This window comes from Macaca nemestrina, chromosome 8 (genome assembly GCF_043159975.1).
Source record: "Macaca nemestrina isolate mMacNem1 chromosome 8, mMacNem.hap1, whole genome shotgun sequence".
Classification (NCBI taxonomy): domain Eukaryota; kingdom Metazoa; phylum Chordata; class Mammalia; order Primates; family Cercopithecidae; genus Macaca; species Macaca nemestrina.
Window position 1 is genome coordinate 12,238,915 of NC_092132.1, and position 18,913 is coordinate 12,257,827.

The 18,913-nt window shown below is 47.6% G+C and overlaps 2 protein-coding genes across 9 annotated transcripts in view; one reads left to right on the forward strand and one right to left on the reverse strand.

Moving 5' to 3' along the window:
• LOC105492833 (thyroglobulin) overlaps positions 1-18,913 on the reverse strand; it is a 273,233-nt gene that overhangs the window by 64,194 nt on the left and 190,126 nt on the right. The gene's annotated exons all lie outside the window — the stretch shown is intronic.
• Positions 1-18,913, forward strand: part of LOC105492831 (Src like adaptor) — a 66,193-nt gene that overhangs the window by 28,433 nt on the left and 18,847 nt on the right. For 4 of the 7 annotated variants that reach the window (XM_071067806.1, XM_071067807.1, XM_071067808.1 and 1 more), the window contains one exon: positions 14,247-14,347. The exons of 1 other annotated variant lie outside the window; for it this stretch is intronic. In XM_071067806.1, the coding sequence (XP_070923907.1) occupies positions 14,287-14,347 (61 nt within the window). In that variant the 5' untranslated portion in view covers positions 14,247-14,286. Of the gene's footprint in view, positions 1-10,318; positions 10,334-12,923; positions 14,348-18,913 lie in introns of those variants that run through there. 2 more of the 7 variants (XM_071067810.1, XM_011760099.3) reach the window with 2 other exon arrangements.

Here is an 18,913-nt window from a genome sequence, read left to right on the forward strand (position 1 = left end):
AATTCTGTGGAGAGAAGGGTTGGAGGAGCACGGACAGGATGTTGCCAGAGGAAACATTCTGCCAAAAAGGCTTGCACTTAGCAGGCTTCTTACAAAGGACAATTGGGATTTGCCATCAGAATTCCTAGCTGTGCAACCTTGAGGGAGTCATTTAAACCTCTCCAGGCCTTCATTTTCTCATCTGTAAAGTGACACTGATGGTACATAATGCACCCAGGTATAGGGCAAAGTGAAGAAATTGACATATGCTAAGTGCCCAGGCCACTTTCAGCATACAGCAGGTGCTCAGTAAATGCTATCAGGCTGGAGTCATGATGTCTAAAGGTGCATGGAGCCAGGTGGGTTGAGGGATTGCAATAGTGCTACTTGGAGTGTGATTGTATGCATCTTCTTTAAGAAGATGCCGAAGATAATTAATAACAATCTGAGCAGCTGGGATGTGTATGGGGGAAAGGAGGAATCAAAGGAAAGGCAAACATGTGGAGTATATAAATTCTGGAAACAGCATGTTAGAGTTGGAAGAGATTTAGGACAACTGGAATTTTCTAAGGAAAAAGGCACACTCCACATTCTTTTAGGTGCGTACATATGGAGAGAGCCTGGTGTCAAAGAAGTGACCTGAGCTTTGGCCTCAGAATGTCCTCACTTGCGGCTATGCATAGGGGTGTCAGGAGGTGATATCTACCATCCTGAGTGACTGGGGAGGAGCAATGCATAAAAAGTTATTTTTCTGCAATCCTCAGAACAATCCTATAGGATGGTGGTTGTTATTTGCTTTTGAAAACTGAGAAAATGAGGCTCAGAGAAGTTAGGTGGCTTGTCCAAGTCCCATAGCTGGTGGGAGGTAGAAGCAAGTGAGGGGCTCTAAAGGGTTGGGGGAGCCTCAGCGAGAACAAGCGGATGCAGGGCTGAGGCTTGTGTTTAAAGTAGTACCCTCTTCACTTTAGGAAGAGGGTCTTTAAATTGTCTTTAAATTGTCATTCTGTGGTTTGCTATGAGATGCTGAGCTGTGAAACTGGGCTGTGGCGCTTTGAAAACTGGAGAGGTAAGCTCAGGTCAAAATTCTGGCAAGTATGTTGCAACTAATAGTCTCCATTCAGAAGAGTGCTATTTAATACAAAAATTAGCTGGCTGTGGTGGCGGGTGCCTGTAATCCCAGCTACTCGGGGGACCCGAGAGGTGGAGGTTGCAGGTTGCAGTGAGCTGAGATTGCGCCACTGCACTCCAGCCTGGGCAACAAGAGTGAAATTTTATCAAAAAAAAAAAAAAAAAAGAAGAAGAAGAATTCTATTTAAGAGTGCTTAATATGCTCTGAAAGTATAATAATAACGTTAAAAACCTATGGAATAGACAAATTGAAATCTAATTAGTTTCCTTCACCTTAAACAGAACTAGAATCTAGATCAGAGCAGCAAGATGGCAACATAGAAAGACTGTGCTGTAATCAGCCGCACCTGAGTCAACATTCTGGGGCCAGCAAAAAACTCTGTGACTCTGTGCAAGTCTCTTTGCCCCTTTGAGTGTTAGTATTTTCCTTGTAAAAAGAAGACCAGTTTCTTTATATGTTTGAAAGAAGTTTACATGTACTACCTAGGAGATAATAGGTACTACATAGGAGCTGTTGCTATCATTTCTAAATCAGACAATTAAAATATATCATATCCATTTTATATTTCCTAGGCAGAAAGCTATTAACAAGCAGTACTACATATGATGGATTAAACTGCTAAAGCAATGAGTGGAGCACTCCTCCATTTTTCTGAATATGTATTTCTTCTTGTTCCTCCATCTAATATAAACGAAACAGACAAGGGTAGGTTTGCATTGCAGCAAACTAAAGTCACTTTCTGAATAAAACTTTCCTAAGTCACTTTCGGAAGAAAACTTCCCCATTCTGAATGGTGAAATCTGGCAATGTATTTCCAAGGGAAATGAGCCTTCTTAAAGACAGAAATTATTCATTCTAGTGCGCCTAAATCAGTGCCCTGAATTAATAGATGCTGCTGGGTTTTCAGTTTTTATTTGACATTCATCAAGAATGTATTTCTCCCAGCTCTGAGAGAGGCTGAAACTTAAAATTCCCATCAAACTTTCCAGCATATTTCAGACCAAACCATTTGGTTCTTGTTAGCAGCCAAGGGTCCTGTTCGTACATTTATCTGCCCATCTATCTGTCTATCCATCCTCCCATCTATCCCTCTCTTCCTGCAATAAAATATCCCTTGAGGTCACACCACGTGATCAACTTCCGCCCTCTCTCAATCTCCCTACAAGTTCCGAAGGAAATAAGTACACCCTTTTCAAACCACTTCCTCCTATCTGAGAACCGCTAAGGGAGGAGCCAATTTGATTATGGTAACTCTAGCTAAGACAGCAATTTTAGGGGTCAGGGGGCTCAGTGGTTCTCTTTTGCTGTCAAACAGCTTTGCAAAGTCATGCTTCCCTCCTTAGCACCAGGCAGACTGGAACCAGGGTTGGAGGACTTGGTGTGTATATGTGTGTAGAGAGGGTTGGTGAAAGTAAGAATTGTTGCTGGCTTGTGCTTAGGGGCAAAATAACTACCTCAGACGGTCCGGGTTTCCCTGGAAGCAGACCACCTCTTGTCTGTACTGTGCCAGGTAGTTTATATACAATACCTTCAGTCATTCATTCTAACTAACTGAGCTTGCATTATGTGACAGGCACCTGCTAGATCATGGCTTTTCATTGAGGAATATAATAGAACCCTATCCTAAGAAAGTTGCCCTGGGAGCAATAAGCATTTAGAGAAACAAATGCATAAGGACAAATTGTGGTATGTGCAGCGAAGGAAATAGAGCCAGGGAGCGACAAGAGAGGGGACCAAGTGTAGTCAGTGCAGCCAGTTTCATTTAATTCTCACACTAACCCTGGGAGTTGAACGTGTTCCCTGTCCCCGTTTGCAGATGTGCCACCTCCCCCCACTCCTCCCCTCTCTCCCCTACATGCCTTCCAAGCCACATGGACAATCGGTTCAAAATATGCATCCTCTGAATGCAAGTTCTAAGCACCAGAGTGTCTGGACCCACCTCTTATCACACTGCTCTATCCACAAACCTATCAATCCACCTGCTGAATAACTATGACATGCATAACCCTCTAGCACACAAGAAAGTACCATAACCTTGCCAGAAAAAAGGATAGCTCTGTTTTAGGCTGCCCTCCATCCCTTTCCTCAGGTCTAAGGGCATGGTAGCTGGGAGCCAGGTTCTAGAGCCAGACCCCTGGATTCCACTCCCGCCTCCAGCACTTTCCAGCTGGGCAAACTCCAACAAGATACGTGAATGCTCTGGCCTTGGTTTCCCCAGTTAGACAAAAGGCCTCAGTGTAATGACGCATACTCCAGAGAGTTGTGGAGGTCAAGTGGAGAGTACATGTAACACACCTAGGACACGTAATTCCTCAATACGCACTGGCACCCCCTCTCCTGTTGCTGTACACAAAGCCTCATCAGGCTGGCACGAATCTGGGGTGGACACAGGGAGGCCTCCAGCTGACCCCTTCACTACTTATAGAAAGGCGAAATGACACCAAAAGAGGAAAGTGACTTGGCCACAGTCTTGGGGGAGTTGACTGGCCCACTGTGGATTCTAAAGACAGACTGTGCAGAAAATGAAAATTAGATAAAATTAGGGGAAACAATTGAGATAAATTCCCCCTCACAGTACTGGAGCCACCCATCCCAGTGATTTTATGACAAAGTTGACAACCACTGTCCAGTGAGAAGGGACAGCTTTGCCATGGTCAGGAACGAGGGTGCCTGCAGACACGGGGCAGTGGGCACTCCAGCTCCCAGGCCTGTGTGCATTCTCCTCTGGTCTCGCCAGCAGTCCCAGCTCTTAGAGCATCTGCTTTTAGAATTAAAGTTTCATTAAGCTGGGATGAAGGTATTACTGAAGGAATTAGGAGTGGGAGTAAAAAGATAAAGGATTTACAGGCTGGACCCAGCCCTGAACAAGCCTCGCAACCCTGAGCACCCTCTCCGAGACTCAGATTCCCATGCTGGCCCCAGCCCTGAACTAACTGTATGACCCTGAGCAAGTTACTTAGCCTCTCTGAGACTCAGTTTTCTCGTCTATAAAATGGTATGTTCTTGGGGGCATCAAATGAGTCTGTGTATTTTAAACATCTGCTTTAGGCCCTCCGCATAGTGGATGCCCACTTAGATGAGTCTCTTTTGCTTTGAAAACAGAGAGTCCTGTAGGCAACTGTTCCAAAAACAGATGCTTGTCGGGAGAAAGATTCCATAAAGAGTTGATTTGCTCCAGTCGTGTCTGGATGCGGCCTCTGCTGACTTATGAGGCACATTACACACATCTTTTTCCTACTCTGTCCTCAGAGATGTCACACCCGAAACTAGAAGTCAGCATGGAGGGAGAATTTACACCACAGAAATTGGCACACACTATTAGGAATTTTTCGCCCTGGAACATTGATTGTTTGACATTCACTAGCACACCACGAATCCATGATCTCCTAGGCTCACCTTGTTTCTTCAGTTCCTTTCTTTTCTTTTCTTTTCTTTTGAGATGGAGCCTTGCTCTGTCACCCAGGTTGAAGTTCAGTGGCACAATCTCGGCTCACTGCAACCTCCATCTCCTGGATTCAAGCATTTCTCCTGCCTCAGCCTCCCGAGTAGCTGAGATTTCAGCATCCCCCACCACGCCCAGCTAATTTTTGTATTTTTAGTAGAGATGGGATTTTGCCATGTTGGCCAGGCTGGTCTTGAACTCCTGACCTCAAATGATCCACCTGCCTTGGCCTCCTAAAGTGCTGGGATTATAGGCATGAGCCACCACGCCCAGCCTGTTTCTTCTGTTTCTAACTGTTCCCTTCTATTTCCCTATGGAGCATCTACTGAGTCCCAGCCGAGAGTAAAAACAAACCTGCTGGCTGCTCTCAAGGCACTTATAGTTCAGCAGGGGAGACGGGCACTCACCACGCAGTCACACAAATAACCGTTGAATTGGGACCCACCGCAAGGCAATCGGCTTTCCTGAGGAGCTAAGGAGGGAACAGTGAGCTCAAAAGAGGAGCACATTAATAGCAAATTAAAAACATCATGGAGATCTCCTTAGAGAGACCAAGCCCCATTAGACCAAATGCCTGGGAGCTGCAGAGTGTGGGGCTCTGGGGTCCATGTCCCTCGACAAGTGACTGACAGTGAGGGGAGATCGCAGATCAGGAGTTGGTCTTGGCAAATGCTGTGTCAGCTGAGATGCTGATTCCCATCTTACCTGATAAGTTTATGAGTAATGCTGTGATTCACATGTATGAATAAAAAGGAAAAGTAACTCTTGCTGGGAAATACGATGCAGTAAAGAAATCACGGACTTTATAGTCCCTGTGCCTAGATGCCTGGGTGACCTTTAGGATGTTCATGAAAGTTTCCATCTACCTCCACCTTCTGTGATGAAACCTGCCTTTCTCAGGTATCCACATTTGAAATGAAAAGAAAAGGCCTGTTTCCTAGTCATTGTTTCCCCATTCTGTGTAATGGCTAGGATTAAAGTAATTGTCTTTACCACTCTTTCTTCATTGCCAACGTTTGCTAGGCCAGTCTGCTTATAGGATCTAGAGGTATCCAGGACCTGGCCTGGGCCCAAACCCCATTTATAGCCTGGTTTTGTCAGCAAATATATTCTAGTCTAACAGAGCCACAGGCTGACTGGGTTGGTGCCCCACCTCACCATCCCTGTGTGTTGGGGGACTCTGTGTACAGAAAGTCTATCTAGAAAGAAAGAAATGGGTGGGGGAGGCTCTTTTTATTTCCATGAAGTATCAAAGCCACGTCAGGAATGGCCTCTGCTGCCCGCCTCCGTGTGCCAGACAGCTCTTCATAAGACACCCACTCACTGTACTGACACGTCTGGGTCACTGAGGCCCTTGCGTCAATGTGGCCGTGAGCCACGGAGACTGTAGGCTGTGAACAGCCCTCAACACCTTCTCTTGCCAATCCTTCCATGAGAATACCCAAGAAGTCACATATGACTATGTCCATGAAAGACAAAAACAAAAACAAATGAAAGAATGGTCTAGTGACTTAATAAAGAATGGAATTAAAACAGGCCTCAATTCTGGCTTCTTTCCATATCTTAAAACGACCTTAAAATGTACACTAGGATATCTCCATCCTCTTTTGGTCTTAGCATAAAGTCCATCCTCTCTGTTAGCCTGAGACTGTATGAGATTCCCTTCTGGGCACTCAAGGGTAGAGGGGGCCAGCACACAGGATCCTGGACACATGGGTCAGGCCCACAGCCTGGTTAACAGATAGATGGGCATGGCTTCTCCTGCAGGGGATGGAGTGCTGGGCAGGGAGTCATGCATTCATCCAAACTTAATGTGTGACCTTGAGCAGGTTGCTTGCCCTCTCTGAGTCTTTCCCTTGTCCTGTCAGAGTGCTGAGTTGCTACTTTTCAAGTGATGCTTTATGACGCCCCAGGATTGAGGTATCCTATTAAGAGTAGTAGAGGGATGAGATGCTGAGCTGAGCCCCCAGCCCCATGCAGCTACTTGCTTTCATCTGTTCTATGTATTGAGCTTCTGGGGAATTTTTCTTTTCTTTTCTTTTCTTTTCTTTTCTTTTCTTTTCTTTTCTTTTCTTTTCTTTCTTTCCTTTCTTTCTTGATGGAGCCTTGCTCTGTCACTCAGGCTGGAGTGTGCTGTGATGTGATCTCAGCTCACTGCAGCCTCTACCTCACAGGTTCAAGTGATTCTCCTGCCTCAGCCTCCTGAGTAAGTAGGATTATAGGCACCTGCCACCACGCCCAGCTAATTTTTTGCATTTTTAGTAGAGACAGGGTTTCACAACATTGGCCAGGCTGGTCTTGAACTCCTGACCTCAGGTGATCCACTTGCCTCGGCCTCCCAACGTGCTGGGATTCCAGGCGTTTGAAATATCTTAGGTAAGAGGATCCCATGTTCTTCCCCAGGAGCTCCTGAGGGCCTCTGGCTTGGACTCAGGCCTGAGAAGAAGGCTGGGGTTGCATGCCCTCTCTGAGCTGGCCATCTGCCCCTGTAGGTCTTGCCAGTGCTCCTAGAGCCCCTGGTATGCCGCAGCCCTCCTCTGCAGTGCAGAGAAAGGAGAAGCAGATGGGGGTGGGGTGGGAGCAGGTAGAATAGTCCTGTGGCTGCACCTGCCCTAGAGGAGAGCAGGGGACTATGTGGGTCACAGGGCAGGCAGCCCTGGCAGCCCCCAGCCTCGCACTGGGAGAGGTGCACCTGTGGAGTGAGGTCAGGATGTGGTGGGTGACCCCGGAAATCCTGCCAGGGAGACCACCGGATGCTAAGCCCCTGTGCCAGCTCTTATTTTTCCTGAAACCAAGGGTCAGACCACAGGCAGCACTGAGCAAGTCCCTAGTCAATTGTGCCAGTCCTGGGTACAGTCACGGCAGGAAAATGGTTGAGGCAAAAGAGCCATGACAAACTGTTCAGCCCAACCCTTTCCCCATCAGATTTGAGGACTCTTTGGCCCAGACAGAGGAAGGTACTTGCTCAAGCTTGCACAGTGAGTTAGCCAACCCTAGCCCCTGCTTTGGTAAATTTTTAGCTGCCATTTACCAAACATATCTCTGCTTTAGATATGACCCATAATTTCAACCTCAAAACAACCCCGTAGAGCATATACTTGTATCCCAAAGTAGTGGATTTGAAAATCGAGGCTCAGAGAAGTGAAGCAACTTGCCCAAGGACACACAGCCAGCAGGTTGGGAGCTGGAATCTGCACTCAGGCCTGCCTGCTTTGAAAATCTCTTCTTTAAGGCGCCCTCATTCTTTCCAACCTTTTGATTATAAAAGCAATTCATGCACCTGGGAGAAAATCTGGGTATTTTAGAAATAAGTAAGCAAAGAAGAAATTTAAATTCACATATAAAATCATTACCCAGAGAGAGTCCTTGGAAACATTTTGGAAATTTCTCTTTAATATTTTTCCATATGTATGCATTTGAGTGGCATAGTTTTATGAAACGGAGATACTAAAAGCACAGCTAGTATTCCTTTTTGTTTCTTTGTTTTGTTCCACAGCAGTAACAGTTTTTTTTTTGTTTGTTTGTTTTGTTTTTTTTGAGACAGAGTCTCACTCTGTCGCAGGTTGGAGTGCAGTGGCGTGATCTTGGCTCACTACAAGCTCCTCCTTCCAGGTTCATGCCATTCTCTTGCCTCAGCCTCCCAAGTAACTGGGACTACAGGTGCCCACCACAATGCCCGGCTCATTTGTTTTGTATTTTTAGAAGAGACGGGGTTTCACCGTGTTAGCCAGGATGGTTTTGATCTCCTGACCTCGTGATCTGCTCACCTCAGCCTCCTAAGTAACAGCCTTTTAAAAATAATGCTGTGAAAGGCTAGAAAACATTCCTTGCAATTCACTCCTGCCCTTTTGACCACAGCATGCCTCAACTAGCCTCTCTCTCTTGTTTCTTCTGCTCCCAGCAGCACTTCTGCACCCTTCACCCCCACTGGAAACCCAGACCTGGGCTTCCAAACACTGCCAAGTGACATCCAAGAGATCTCTCAGGGCCTCCACTGTATTAAAGTTTCCCCCAAAGTTTATGCTTCCTAAGGTTTGCTTTGATGACTTTTATTTTACTGTATTGTATCATATCGTATTGTATCGTATCGTATTGTATCGTATCGTATCGTATCGTATCGTATCGTATCGTACTGTATTGCATTGCATTGCATTTTTGAGATGGAGTTTCGCTCTTGTTCCCCAGGCTGGAGTACAATGGTCTGATCTCAGCTCACTGCCACCTCTGCCCACTGCATTCAAGTGATTCTCCTGCCTCGGTCTCCCGAGTAGCTGGGACTACAGGCATGTGCCAACATGTCTGGCTAATTTTTGTATTTTTAGTAGAGATGGGGTTTCTCCATGTTGGCCAGGCTGGTCTTGAACTCCTGACCTGACGTGATCTACCCGCCTCAGCCTCCCAAAGTGCTAGGATCGCAGGTGTGAGCCACCGCGCCCAGCCTGATGACTTTTAAAAATCACTTTTCTGTTGCCTTCTTGGGTTAGCCAGAGGACAGAAAAACAGGGCAGCACTGGTGGCCATTAGAACACAGGTTTTAGAGGCAGGCAGACCCGGCTGGAATCCCAGTTTCACCTCTTCCTAGCAGTATAACCTTGGACAAGTCACTTAATTGATCTCAGCTATAAACTGCGGTTGTTCTGAGCAACCTAGGACACACTGGCTGGACAGCGCTTAGCTTTGTGCCTGACAGAGGATGACCAATTGTGGGATGGGGGTGTTCTGGTTATCACTGTTGTTGTTGGCATTCACATATATGGTAGACAGTGAGGCTTCTCCACTTGCTGTACTGTGTTCCCATGCCTTAGAAGAAGGTCATATGAATGGGCTTATAGCTGTCACACTTTGCAGCAGAAATTTCTAAGGCCAAAGGGAAGGTAGCATCCCTAAGTACATTTTCAAATTAATTCTGTCACCAAGGGTTGAGTTCCTGGCTTTATGACCTGCCTTCCCTTGGTTGGACTTCCTCAATTTCTCTCCCCTTTGGGAGAGAAATAAAGGGGTTCGGGCTACCCTCCTTCCCAGCAGCAAGGCCAGGCATCAGAAGCACAAGATGGACCAGGTACACAGAACTGTCCTGGGACGCTGTCCCAGGAATGGAAGGTTCTGAGAAGCCTCCCCACCTGGATCTATAAGACAATGCAGAGCACACAATGAAAGGACCCAGATCTGCAAAACAAAAACCTATTAAGAGGATATGCTGCTGGCCGGCATATCCCACATTGTCGATGGCAATGCCATGCCAGTATGTGACCTCTCCATGCCATGCTTCTGCTCAAATGGCAGCCAGCCGCACACTGACCAGAGTTCCTTACACTGGAGAGACAGTGGCATGGTCCTGAGCAAAAGGTGTAGGTCCTGAAGTCAGGAGATGTAAGGTTTCCAGCTCCAGGGCAGTGGGCAGGTGACTAAACCCCGTTCTCACACTAACAAAGTAAAAGATTATCTGCCCTCGGGAATGCTTGTAAGATTAAACACAACGATATCTGCAAATTGCCTCCCAGAAGGTGGTTGTACACATTAACTGTCTTCCGTTGATTCTGAAGCACATAAAGACAAGAGTTGGGATTCTGTCTAACGGGACTTCATTTGAAAAATGCCAACGGTTGTTTTATTAATAATTTTTAAAAACCATTGAGTCTTGATTGCTACAATTAAATGGGGTTATAAGGCTCGCTCTTTGGAGATCATCTTTTTTCACTCATCTCATTTTTCAGAAGAGGAAACCGAGGTCCAAGTTCACACAAAGGAAATAGCATTGGTCCAAAGACCGAAGGGAAAATAAGGTAATAGCAGTTATGATTCTATGACCCAGAAACCTAAGAGTTATACCACCAAGGAAAGGGAGAAAGAAATCAAGAATTTGTAGAGCCAGTGTTAATTAACTCATTTCTCTTTTGCCCTTTTCTATTGTTCTTAGAAGCAATTATGTCTCCGGTACCCTCTCTCCCACCTTCAGCCACTGCATAAAACTGTCACAGATTAAATCAAATTGTTCAGCCATTTCATTAGAGAGACTCCAGCTCTCATTCTCTGGGGGCATTTTCACTCTTCTCAAATAAAAGCCTCTTTCAGATAAGTTAACTCCTTCTTGAAGACTGTAGAAAGCCACTGAGCAGACCACTAAAGGGCTGTTGAGACCTGATGGTTTTTTTGGTAGTCATACAGCCCTGACACAGCCCCTTCTTTCACGGAGACTGAACTCTGACTGGCAAGACAGAACAGGAGGGAGTGCAAGCAACAGGAGAGAAGAGTGTTAAGGTAGAAGAACCCAGGCCTCCAGGACTGACTCAAACTTTCTCATCTTGTGACCCTGGGTACGTTTCTTTTCCTGGATGAACTTCATTTCTCCAATCTCAAAAATGCAAGTTTAATTTTTTTTTTTTTCCTGTAGTGGATTGCAGGACTCCCTCCAAAATAGCACACAAATGCTTGAGAAGAATGATAGAGCTGTTGGGAAGAGAGAGGATGTTGGAATTCTCTTTGATGGATAGCAAAGTCTTGTTCTGACTTGTTTTCTGGAATGGTTGACATAAAGGAGGGGAGAGATCAGACATTGTGGTGGGAGCCTGCTGCTTAGAAGCAGCTTGGGGGAGGGGACAGAGGGGAGGGAAGGCTGGCCAGGCTGGGGGCACCCTGGCATCTGGAGGGGTGGAACCTATGGGGGCAGGGTTTCTGGGCACAATCACTAGGTGTTGAATGACACTCGATGAGTCAGGCTGAAAGGACAGAAAGGCATTGTTGGGACAGTTTGCTGTGTCTGGGGACACCGGAGATGGTGGCAAATCGGCGAGGCCAGCATACATGTGGTTTCAGAGTTAGTTCTGCATGTTGAGAACTTTCCCCAGAAGCCCGAAGGCCTCGGTGATGATAAACAAAGAGTCTGAGGAACCAAGGCAGCAGGCAGGTTCCAGGAGGCCCAAGGAGCAGTACAGAGGCAGGCATGTGCAGGACAGCCTGTGCGGGACAGCCAGTGCGTGTCACACGTGTGTTTCCCAAGGCCTGTGCGGAGCAGCCTGTGCATGTCACACGCATGCTTCTGAGGCCTGTGCGGGACAGCCTGTGCATGTCACATGTGCTTCATGAGGTCTGTGTGGGACAGCCTGTGTGTGTCACATGCATGCTTCCTGAGGCCTGTGCAAAGCAGCCTGTGAATGTCACACATGTGCTTCCCGAGGCCTGTGTAGGACAGCCTCTGCATGTCACACGCATGCTTCCCGAGGCCTGTATAGGACAGCCTCTGCATGTCACACGCATGCTTCCCGAGGCCTGTGCGGGGCAGCCTGTGTGGCTACAATCCCCTCAGGGCCAGGGAGGCTGCCTGGTTTGCCTCTTCCCTCTTGCCTGACTTGGGCCTCGGAGGCAGCACACTCCCACTATGTGGGTGGGATCCGGACTTCCTCAAGTCTCTGGCCCAGGGCCCAGCACCGGGTAGACGCCCAGGAAGTGCCTGCTGAACTGCGGGGAATGTGGGTTGGAGTTGCACCACCTGTTGTGTTTCTGTAAGCATTTTGGGGAAGCACATTTCCTGGGTACCTTCGCCAGGCTCAGGGATGGAGACACCGTCAACGTATCCCTGCCCTCCTGGACTCCAGGTGTTGCTGTTAGAACCTGCCCAGCTGCTAGAAGGTTCCTACAAGGTAGAGGCCCTGGGATTTTAAGTGTGGATGTTTTTCTGGTTTGTGAGGATGGTAGGGGCAAGAGTGGAGAAAGAAGGGCCCGAGCCTTAAATTTGCAAGGGCATCCTCTTTTCTTGTCACAAAGATCAATAGGATCCAAAAAGGATGGGATTTGCACTTCACTTTAAACATGCTGCCTGTTCTAGCCAACCCTTCTGGGGTGCACTATGAGTTTATAGCTTTTGCAGGCCTTGTCATTGTCTTGGGAATATCACTAAGCATTAGCTTGAGTAGTAAGTGACAAGTTACTCATGTAAATGTCTAAGATACATGGACTTTTAAACAACTCTCATTTTGGTGTTCCTTGTTTCTTAATATAGTAGGAGTCTCAGCTCACACCGCCCCTTCCCTTAAATCAAGGAGCTGTGCAGACCTCCCTCAGCCTGGGCAGGGCCTTCATCTGAGAGTGTACTTCTTTCCAGAACCTGTACACATAGGGCATGGAGACAGGATTCAAGGCCAGGGTGGGAGTTGGACAGGCTGACTTTTGTGCCCTTCATAAGGTTCGATCCGGAGCTGCAGACACAGGTAGGTGGGAGATTAGTTTCCATTTGGGCTAGAGGCCGACGGGGCGACCCTGTTCCATCTCTTCTCTTTGACCCCACAAAGCAGAGAGAGCTCTGTTTATGGATGTGGGCTTCCTCTCCGTGCTTCTACCATCCAGAGGGAATGTGGCTTCCCTAAAACCACTGATAATCTATGTCTCTTTCCAAAATATTCGTATGAAGGTCTAGACTTGGAACTTTTATCATTAAGGACAATCAGTAAACAGAGTAATAACTAACATGTACTCTATGCCAGGCCATGTTCAAAGTGGTTCCCATGCTTTATCTCAGTTAATTTTGTAACCACAACCCAACACTGTTCGTTCGATTAGTGTCCTCCCAAATGATTAGAAAAAGGTTAATGACTTGGCCAGGCACAGAGGCTCACGCCTGTAATCCCACCACATTGGGAGGCCAAGGCAGGTAGATCACCCGAGGTCAGGAATTCAAGATCAGCCTGGCAACATGGTGAAACCCTGTCTCTACTAAAAATACAAAAATTAGCTGGGTGTGGTGCGTGTGCTTGTAATCCCAGCTACTTGGGAGGCTGAGGCAGGAGATTCGCTTGAACCCGGGAGGCAGAGTTGCAGTCAGCCAAGATCATGCCATTGCACTCCAGCCTAGGCGACAGAGTGAGACTGCGTTTCAAAAAAACAAAAACAGAAAAGGTTAATGACTTGCCCGTAGTCATCTAGCTTATAAGTACACAGCGAGAATTTAAGCCTGGGTGGTTACCTTGGAAACTGTTATGGAGCAACCCAGAGATTTAGCATCAGTGGTTCAAATCTCAGCTCAACAATTACTTGCCAAGTGACCTCACACGAGTCACTTACCCCCTCTGAGACTCAGTTTCCCTCACTGCACAATAGGCTTAAGCATGATGCAAGGACTTTACAATGATCAAACGTAACAGTCGATGTGAAAGGGCTTCAGCAGCATGCAGCCGGTACGCAGAATTGTTAGGAAGTTTTCCCCTTTCATCCTTTGTTAAAGCATGCTGACAAACTCAAACGGATGACAAAAAGTAGCAGCAGAAAGTACCTTGTCTTCATGCCTTTGGTTGTACAGACACACAGCTCTGTACTCTGAATTCCTGGTGCACAGAGTTGATGGTGAGGGCCCCTGAGTGGAGATACTTTCTGGGCCACCTGAAATGCTGCTTGGTTTCTCACACAAACCCTGCTGTGGCTGCTTACCATCCTCAGCGAGGGTGCGAAGGAATGGAAACTTTTGCCACCAACAGCATTTGCTAGCAACTTCCCTTTCTGTGGTTTTTCTGTCATTCCCTTGATAAAAGAACTTGAACTGCGCAAAAGTAACCAATCTTCACCAATCTCGTCTTCACATATAAACAGCCGCCTTTCAAGAAGCAAGCTGCCAGAAAAATGATGCATGATGCTCTCTAAACTGGGTCATTCTCCACTTGGAGGGCTCAGGGCACGGTTGACTTTCCCCGTCTGTCTCCTATACCGTAGGCTCTGGGCATCACCAGCGGCCCCAGGGAAAAAGAAAGAAATGGGAAACAGCATGAAATCCGCCCCTGCACCTGCCGAGAGGCCCCTGCCCAACCCAGAGGGTAAGTCTGGCTTCTTCGGTGAGATGCTTAAGTCTGTGCTACAAGAGCCCGTGGTAAAGACTGGGCATTGGTGGATGCTGATAACTACTTAAATGGGGCAACGGGTACTGAAGGGCTCATTATATCCGTCTCTCTAGTTTTGTTTGTGGTTCAAATATTTCATATTTAAAAGATGAAAAGGATTGGATGCTTGGCACACCTGAAGGATGTCAAATCTTTGGCATTTTGAGCTGGATCTCCAAGATCAGCTGGTTTAATCCCTTTATTTTCCAGGTAGGGAAACTGAGCCTCACAAAGGGAATGGGATCCACATCATTGGGCATTTGCTGATAAATATCCAATTCAGGCTCATCTGATTCTGAAATCTAGACTCCTGTTTACCAAACTCTGGCAGCCCATAATATAATATCATCCATATAGTTAGCCCCGCAAGAGCTGGATCTGTGTTACTTTTCTAAGCTAGGCACCGTCGTGACATCTTCCTGAAAACAAAGGAATCCTATGTCCCATTGGTGGGACTGCAAGGTAACAGGCATTCTCAGGGGAAGAGCCTAATATTGCAGGTCAATCAGTGATGGCAAAAGTCAGCTTTTTGGAGAGATGTCAGGTTTGGCTAGATTCTCAAAGCTACAAAGAGTCCCTCAGCAACTGGTCAGAGGCCTGGGAGGGAACACCAGTGAACGATGGGCAAAAGCTGAACATCAAATCCACCATGCTCTGGGCTCAGCTATGCTGGCCCCTTCTAATGGCCTGACCTTTATTTCCTCTGATTCCTAGTCCATAATTCTCATCTTCTGGGGTCTTGGGAAAGGGACGGTTAGGAAGGCTGGGGGGCACCTTGGACACTTCTACTTCTCACCTTACATGGTAGCATTTGGGGTCTGGTGTCCCATCTCCTAGCAGGGGTGACCACACATGGTTCCCAGCAGCCCCTGCAGCACTGCACTGGGAGGAGTTCACTGGCACAGATGGCTGCCCTGTCTGCCCAGCTTGACAGGGGAGTGGACTGTGCCAGGTTCCTGCGCTGCCTCCAGGTACTACACATTTCATGACTTCTGTGGCTCACTCACAAAGGAACCTTCTCACCGCTTCCAAAATGGACAGGCCCAGCTCGTGTGGTCTAATGGCCTCAGATGCCCCCAAGCCGGCACGCCAAGACCCAGCCACCCCACACCCCTTTCAAGTCAGATGCAGAACAATACTAGTGGCTCTTATTTATCTGGTGAAGTAACTCCCCTTCCCAAGCCGAAAGGAAGAGGGATAAACAAAAAGAATATTCCCCAGGACCAAGGAGGTGGAACCAGATTACAAGGTGGAACAGAGCATGTGCCCTCAGGGCCCTGCGGACAGCAGCCCTCTACCTCCCGTGCCACACTCAGAACAGTGTGCAACATGCAGGGCGGCTAAGCTGCTGCTGCTGCTGCTGTCGGGACAATGCCGGGCTCTTTCTCACCCTCTCCAAACTGGCTTTGGTCACAGCTTCCTCCTCTGGTCATAACCACCGCTAGAAAACTGACACCACAGGGCCCTGGGACCAGGCAGGCTGGGGACGCACCCACCCACCGAACCCATCTTAGGTCGCCACCTCTCAGCCTGGGGCAGAGGGGCAGCATGCTTGAGCGAACCTCATGAAAACAGCCTCCAAGATTTGCTCATTTGCCTTCAACTTTTCAATGCAAATTGTCATGAAATAAGTTTATTTTTTTCCATTATGTGGGTGGGAGGTCACCTCTAGAACAGAGATAGAGAGAGGGGTCTCCCCACCCCTCCACCCCCTGGTGAAGAGAATTCCCCCGGTCATACCCCATTTGTGATCCAGGCAACCACATCAAGCGCTGGTGGGCTGCTTTTCCAACCCCCAGCCTTGAAACGTTCCCCCGATCATTGGTCCTAACGTTATTTCCTCTTTCTCTTGTACCTAACTTGAGTGAGGGAGGGGAAGGCGGTGCAGTGGTGCTGTATTAAGTAGTCCCCATCTGCCTCATGCACAGGGTCAGGGTTTTTATGGAGTGAGCTCCTACTCAGCTAATGCTCCTGTGGTTGCTCATCCGGTTACCCTCAAATGAGTAACCTAGGAGACGGTGCAGGTCTCGCTCGTTGCTTTAGGCCAACGTGCCATTAGAGCCAGCTCTCAGTTAGCTTCAGCGTCAGAGAGTTAAAGGCACCACAGACCCTGGCCCTGCACAGAAGTCACACAGAGGCCAGCCTGGACACTTTCAGACAACCATGTTTTCTGGCCTTTTGGGAGATCATTCTTCTCCCAAGCCAGGACTGTGAACGCCTTGGAATATGGCTTTGCCTATTTGTCTTTTTTTTTTTTTTTTTTTTTCCTAAACTAAGCTTTTCAGAACATTTCTGATCAGTTGATTTCTCAGGAACTAATGTCATAAAACCGACAAAAGGAAGCAGGACTAGAGGGAAACAGAACAAGTTTCAGAGGCAGAAGGCCCTCACTGAACTTCCAGTAATGGTCTGTGGAAGCTGTGTGACTTTAGGTGAGTCACTCGGCCCGCCCCAGAGATCTGGAACAAGTCCCTCCTCAAAGCAACAGCATGATGCAGTGCAGGCACCAGCAAAGAAGGGTGTGGAAACTTCTAAAAACTCCATTTAGTGTTACCTGACTGTACCAGGCTATATCTAAATGGCCATTCCCCAAAAGTTTTAAAGTGGTGAAACTGGTAGTTCTGTAACTTTGAAATCATCCCAAAATGTTCATTTTCTCTAAAATTCTATGCATGCTTCTGTACCAGACATGGGCAGTACAGGATTTTTTAATACAACCTAGGGAAGTCCCTCTGTGGTCAGGAAATGGCATATTTCCACCTTAAAATGAGCACTCTGTCTCTCTGCTGTGATCTTTTTCCCCTCTTTGTTCTTTCTCTTCTTATCACCCTGACCTGAAGAGGCACCAACAGAGGCAGCAGCACAGACCCCTTTCTGCCCGTGCAAGGGTAGAAATAATGCTGTTTACATAGTTGCCCAGTGGAGAGAAGGGGGCGGGTGGGACTCGGGGAAGGAAGAAGGAGGTAGGGACCTCTCAAACCCAGCTTGCAGCTTCTCAGCAAGTGGTCCTCATACCACCTGCATCAGAATCCCCTGGGAAGTAGTTGCAATGCAGATTCCTGGGTCCCCCCCAGGCCTACTAATCAGAACCTGGGGATGGTGGGAGGTAGCCGCCAGCTGAATTTCCTACGAGTCCCTGGGGACCCTGTAATCCCTTAAGCTTGCAGACCACAGACCAGCTTTTAGTACTGCCCCTGCACTGACACACAACGAGAGATGAGAAAGAGTTTATCTCCTTAGTCTCTCTGTCCTCCTTTGTAAAATGGGAATGATTAGAGTCGCTTGGTGCTCACCGCCTCCAGACACAGTGCCCAGTGCTATCACAGACTCGATTCTCACAGCCCCGCGAGGCTTCTGCCTATTATCATCTCTGTTTTGCAGTTGGAGAATCTGAGGTACAAGAAGCTTAAATGACTTGCCTGAGGCCATACAGCTCAGACGAGACAGCTGGAATTCAAAGCCAGGTGGTCTGACTCCAAGGTCCATCTCCCCACCTCAGTGTGTGCCTGAAAAGGACAGGGTTTCAAGAAGCCCACATGTTCTGGGAGAGGATAGGCTTGCTCTCGAGTGACTGAGAATGTGCCTGGCCACCAGATTTAGTGACACAGATGCTCAAGTACCCTAGCAAGGGGTCCCACAGACAGTGAATCTGTGTCAAATCTTGGACCAGATCCCTTTTTTCTATTTGCGTCTAACCTCGCTGCTGATACATGAGATGGCCTTAGCCGGAACATGATCATTCAACTTTTACATCATTGTACATTGATGAACGTCATAAAATATATAACTAGCCTGAGAAATCCATGATGTCACATTGCTTAGAATAGCACTCAAGCTTTTTTTAAGTAAATTAATTTTTAAAAAGGCATTATCAAGTAACTAGTGCTGTCGACTATGACAAAGGAGAGCTGAGTGGTCCAGACACAGCCACGCCCTGCCCTGCCCAGGGAGACCTGGTTTTGAAACCTGGCACTCAACTTCCTGGCTGTGTGCTCTTGAGCGGTCTTTGGACCTCACGGTGCCTCTATTTCCTCATACTCAAAATAAGGGAGTTTCAATCTATCAACCTCACAGGGAGGCGTGAGGACTTCAGGGGTAACCTGGGTACCACCACAGCCCAGTGCCTGGTTCCCCTCGGAGCTGTGCTCCCTGCTGCTGCTGCTGCTGGTGATGACGAGGAGGGGGAGGAAGGGGATGGTGGTATGAAAACAATGGAAGTCTGAGAAGCCCTGGGTGCCCAAGCAAAGCACATTCTGAGTCTATGCAGTCCAAAATATTCATTTTAACTATTTCTTGCTTCTGTTCTATGCTAGCCCTGCCTATATCCCTCTAGCATCTAAGAGAGTTGAGACTGACCCTGAAAAGCCTCCGGGTCTGTGCAGTTCCAATCTGTCCCCACTAACATATGGAAAAACCAAGGCATGGGCAGAAGAGAGCTTTGAGGGTTACTTGGTCTCAAACACAGCCGTTTACATATGACTAAGAGGGCTCACAAGCCTGGTT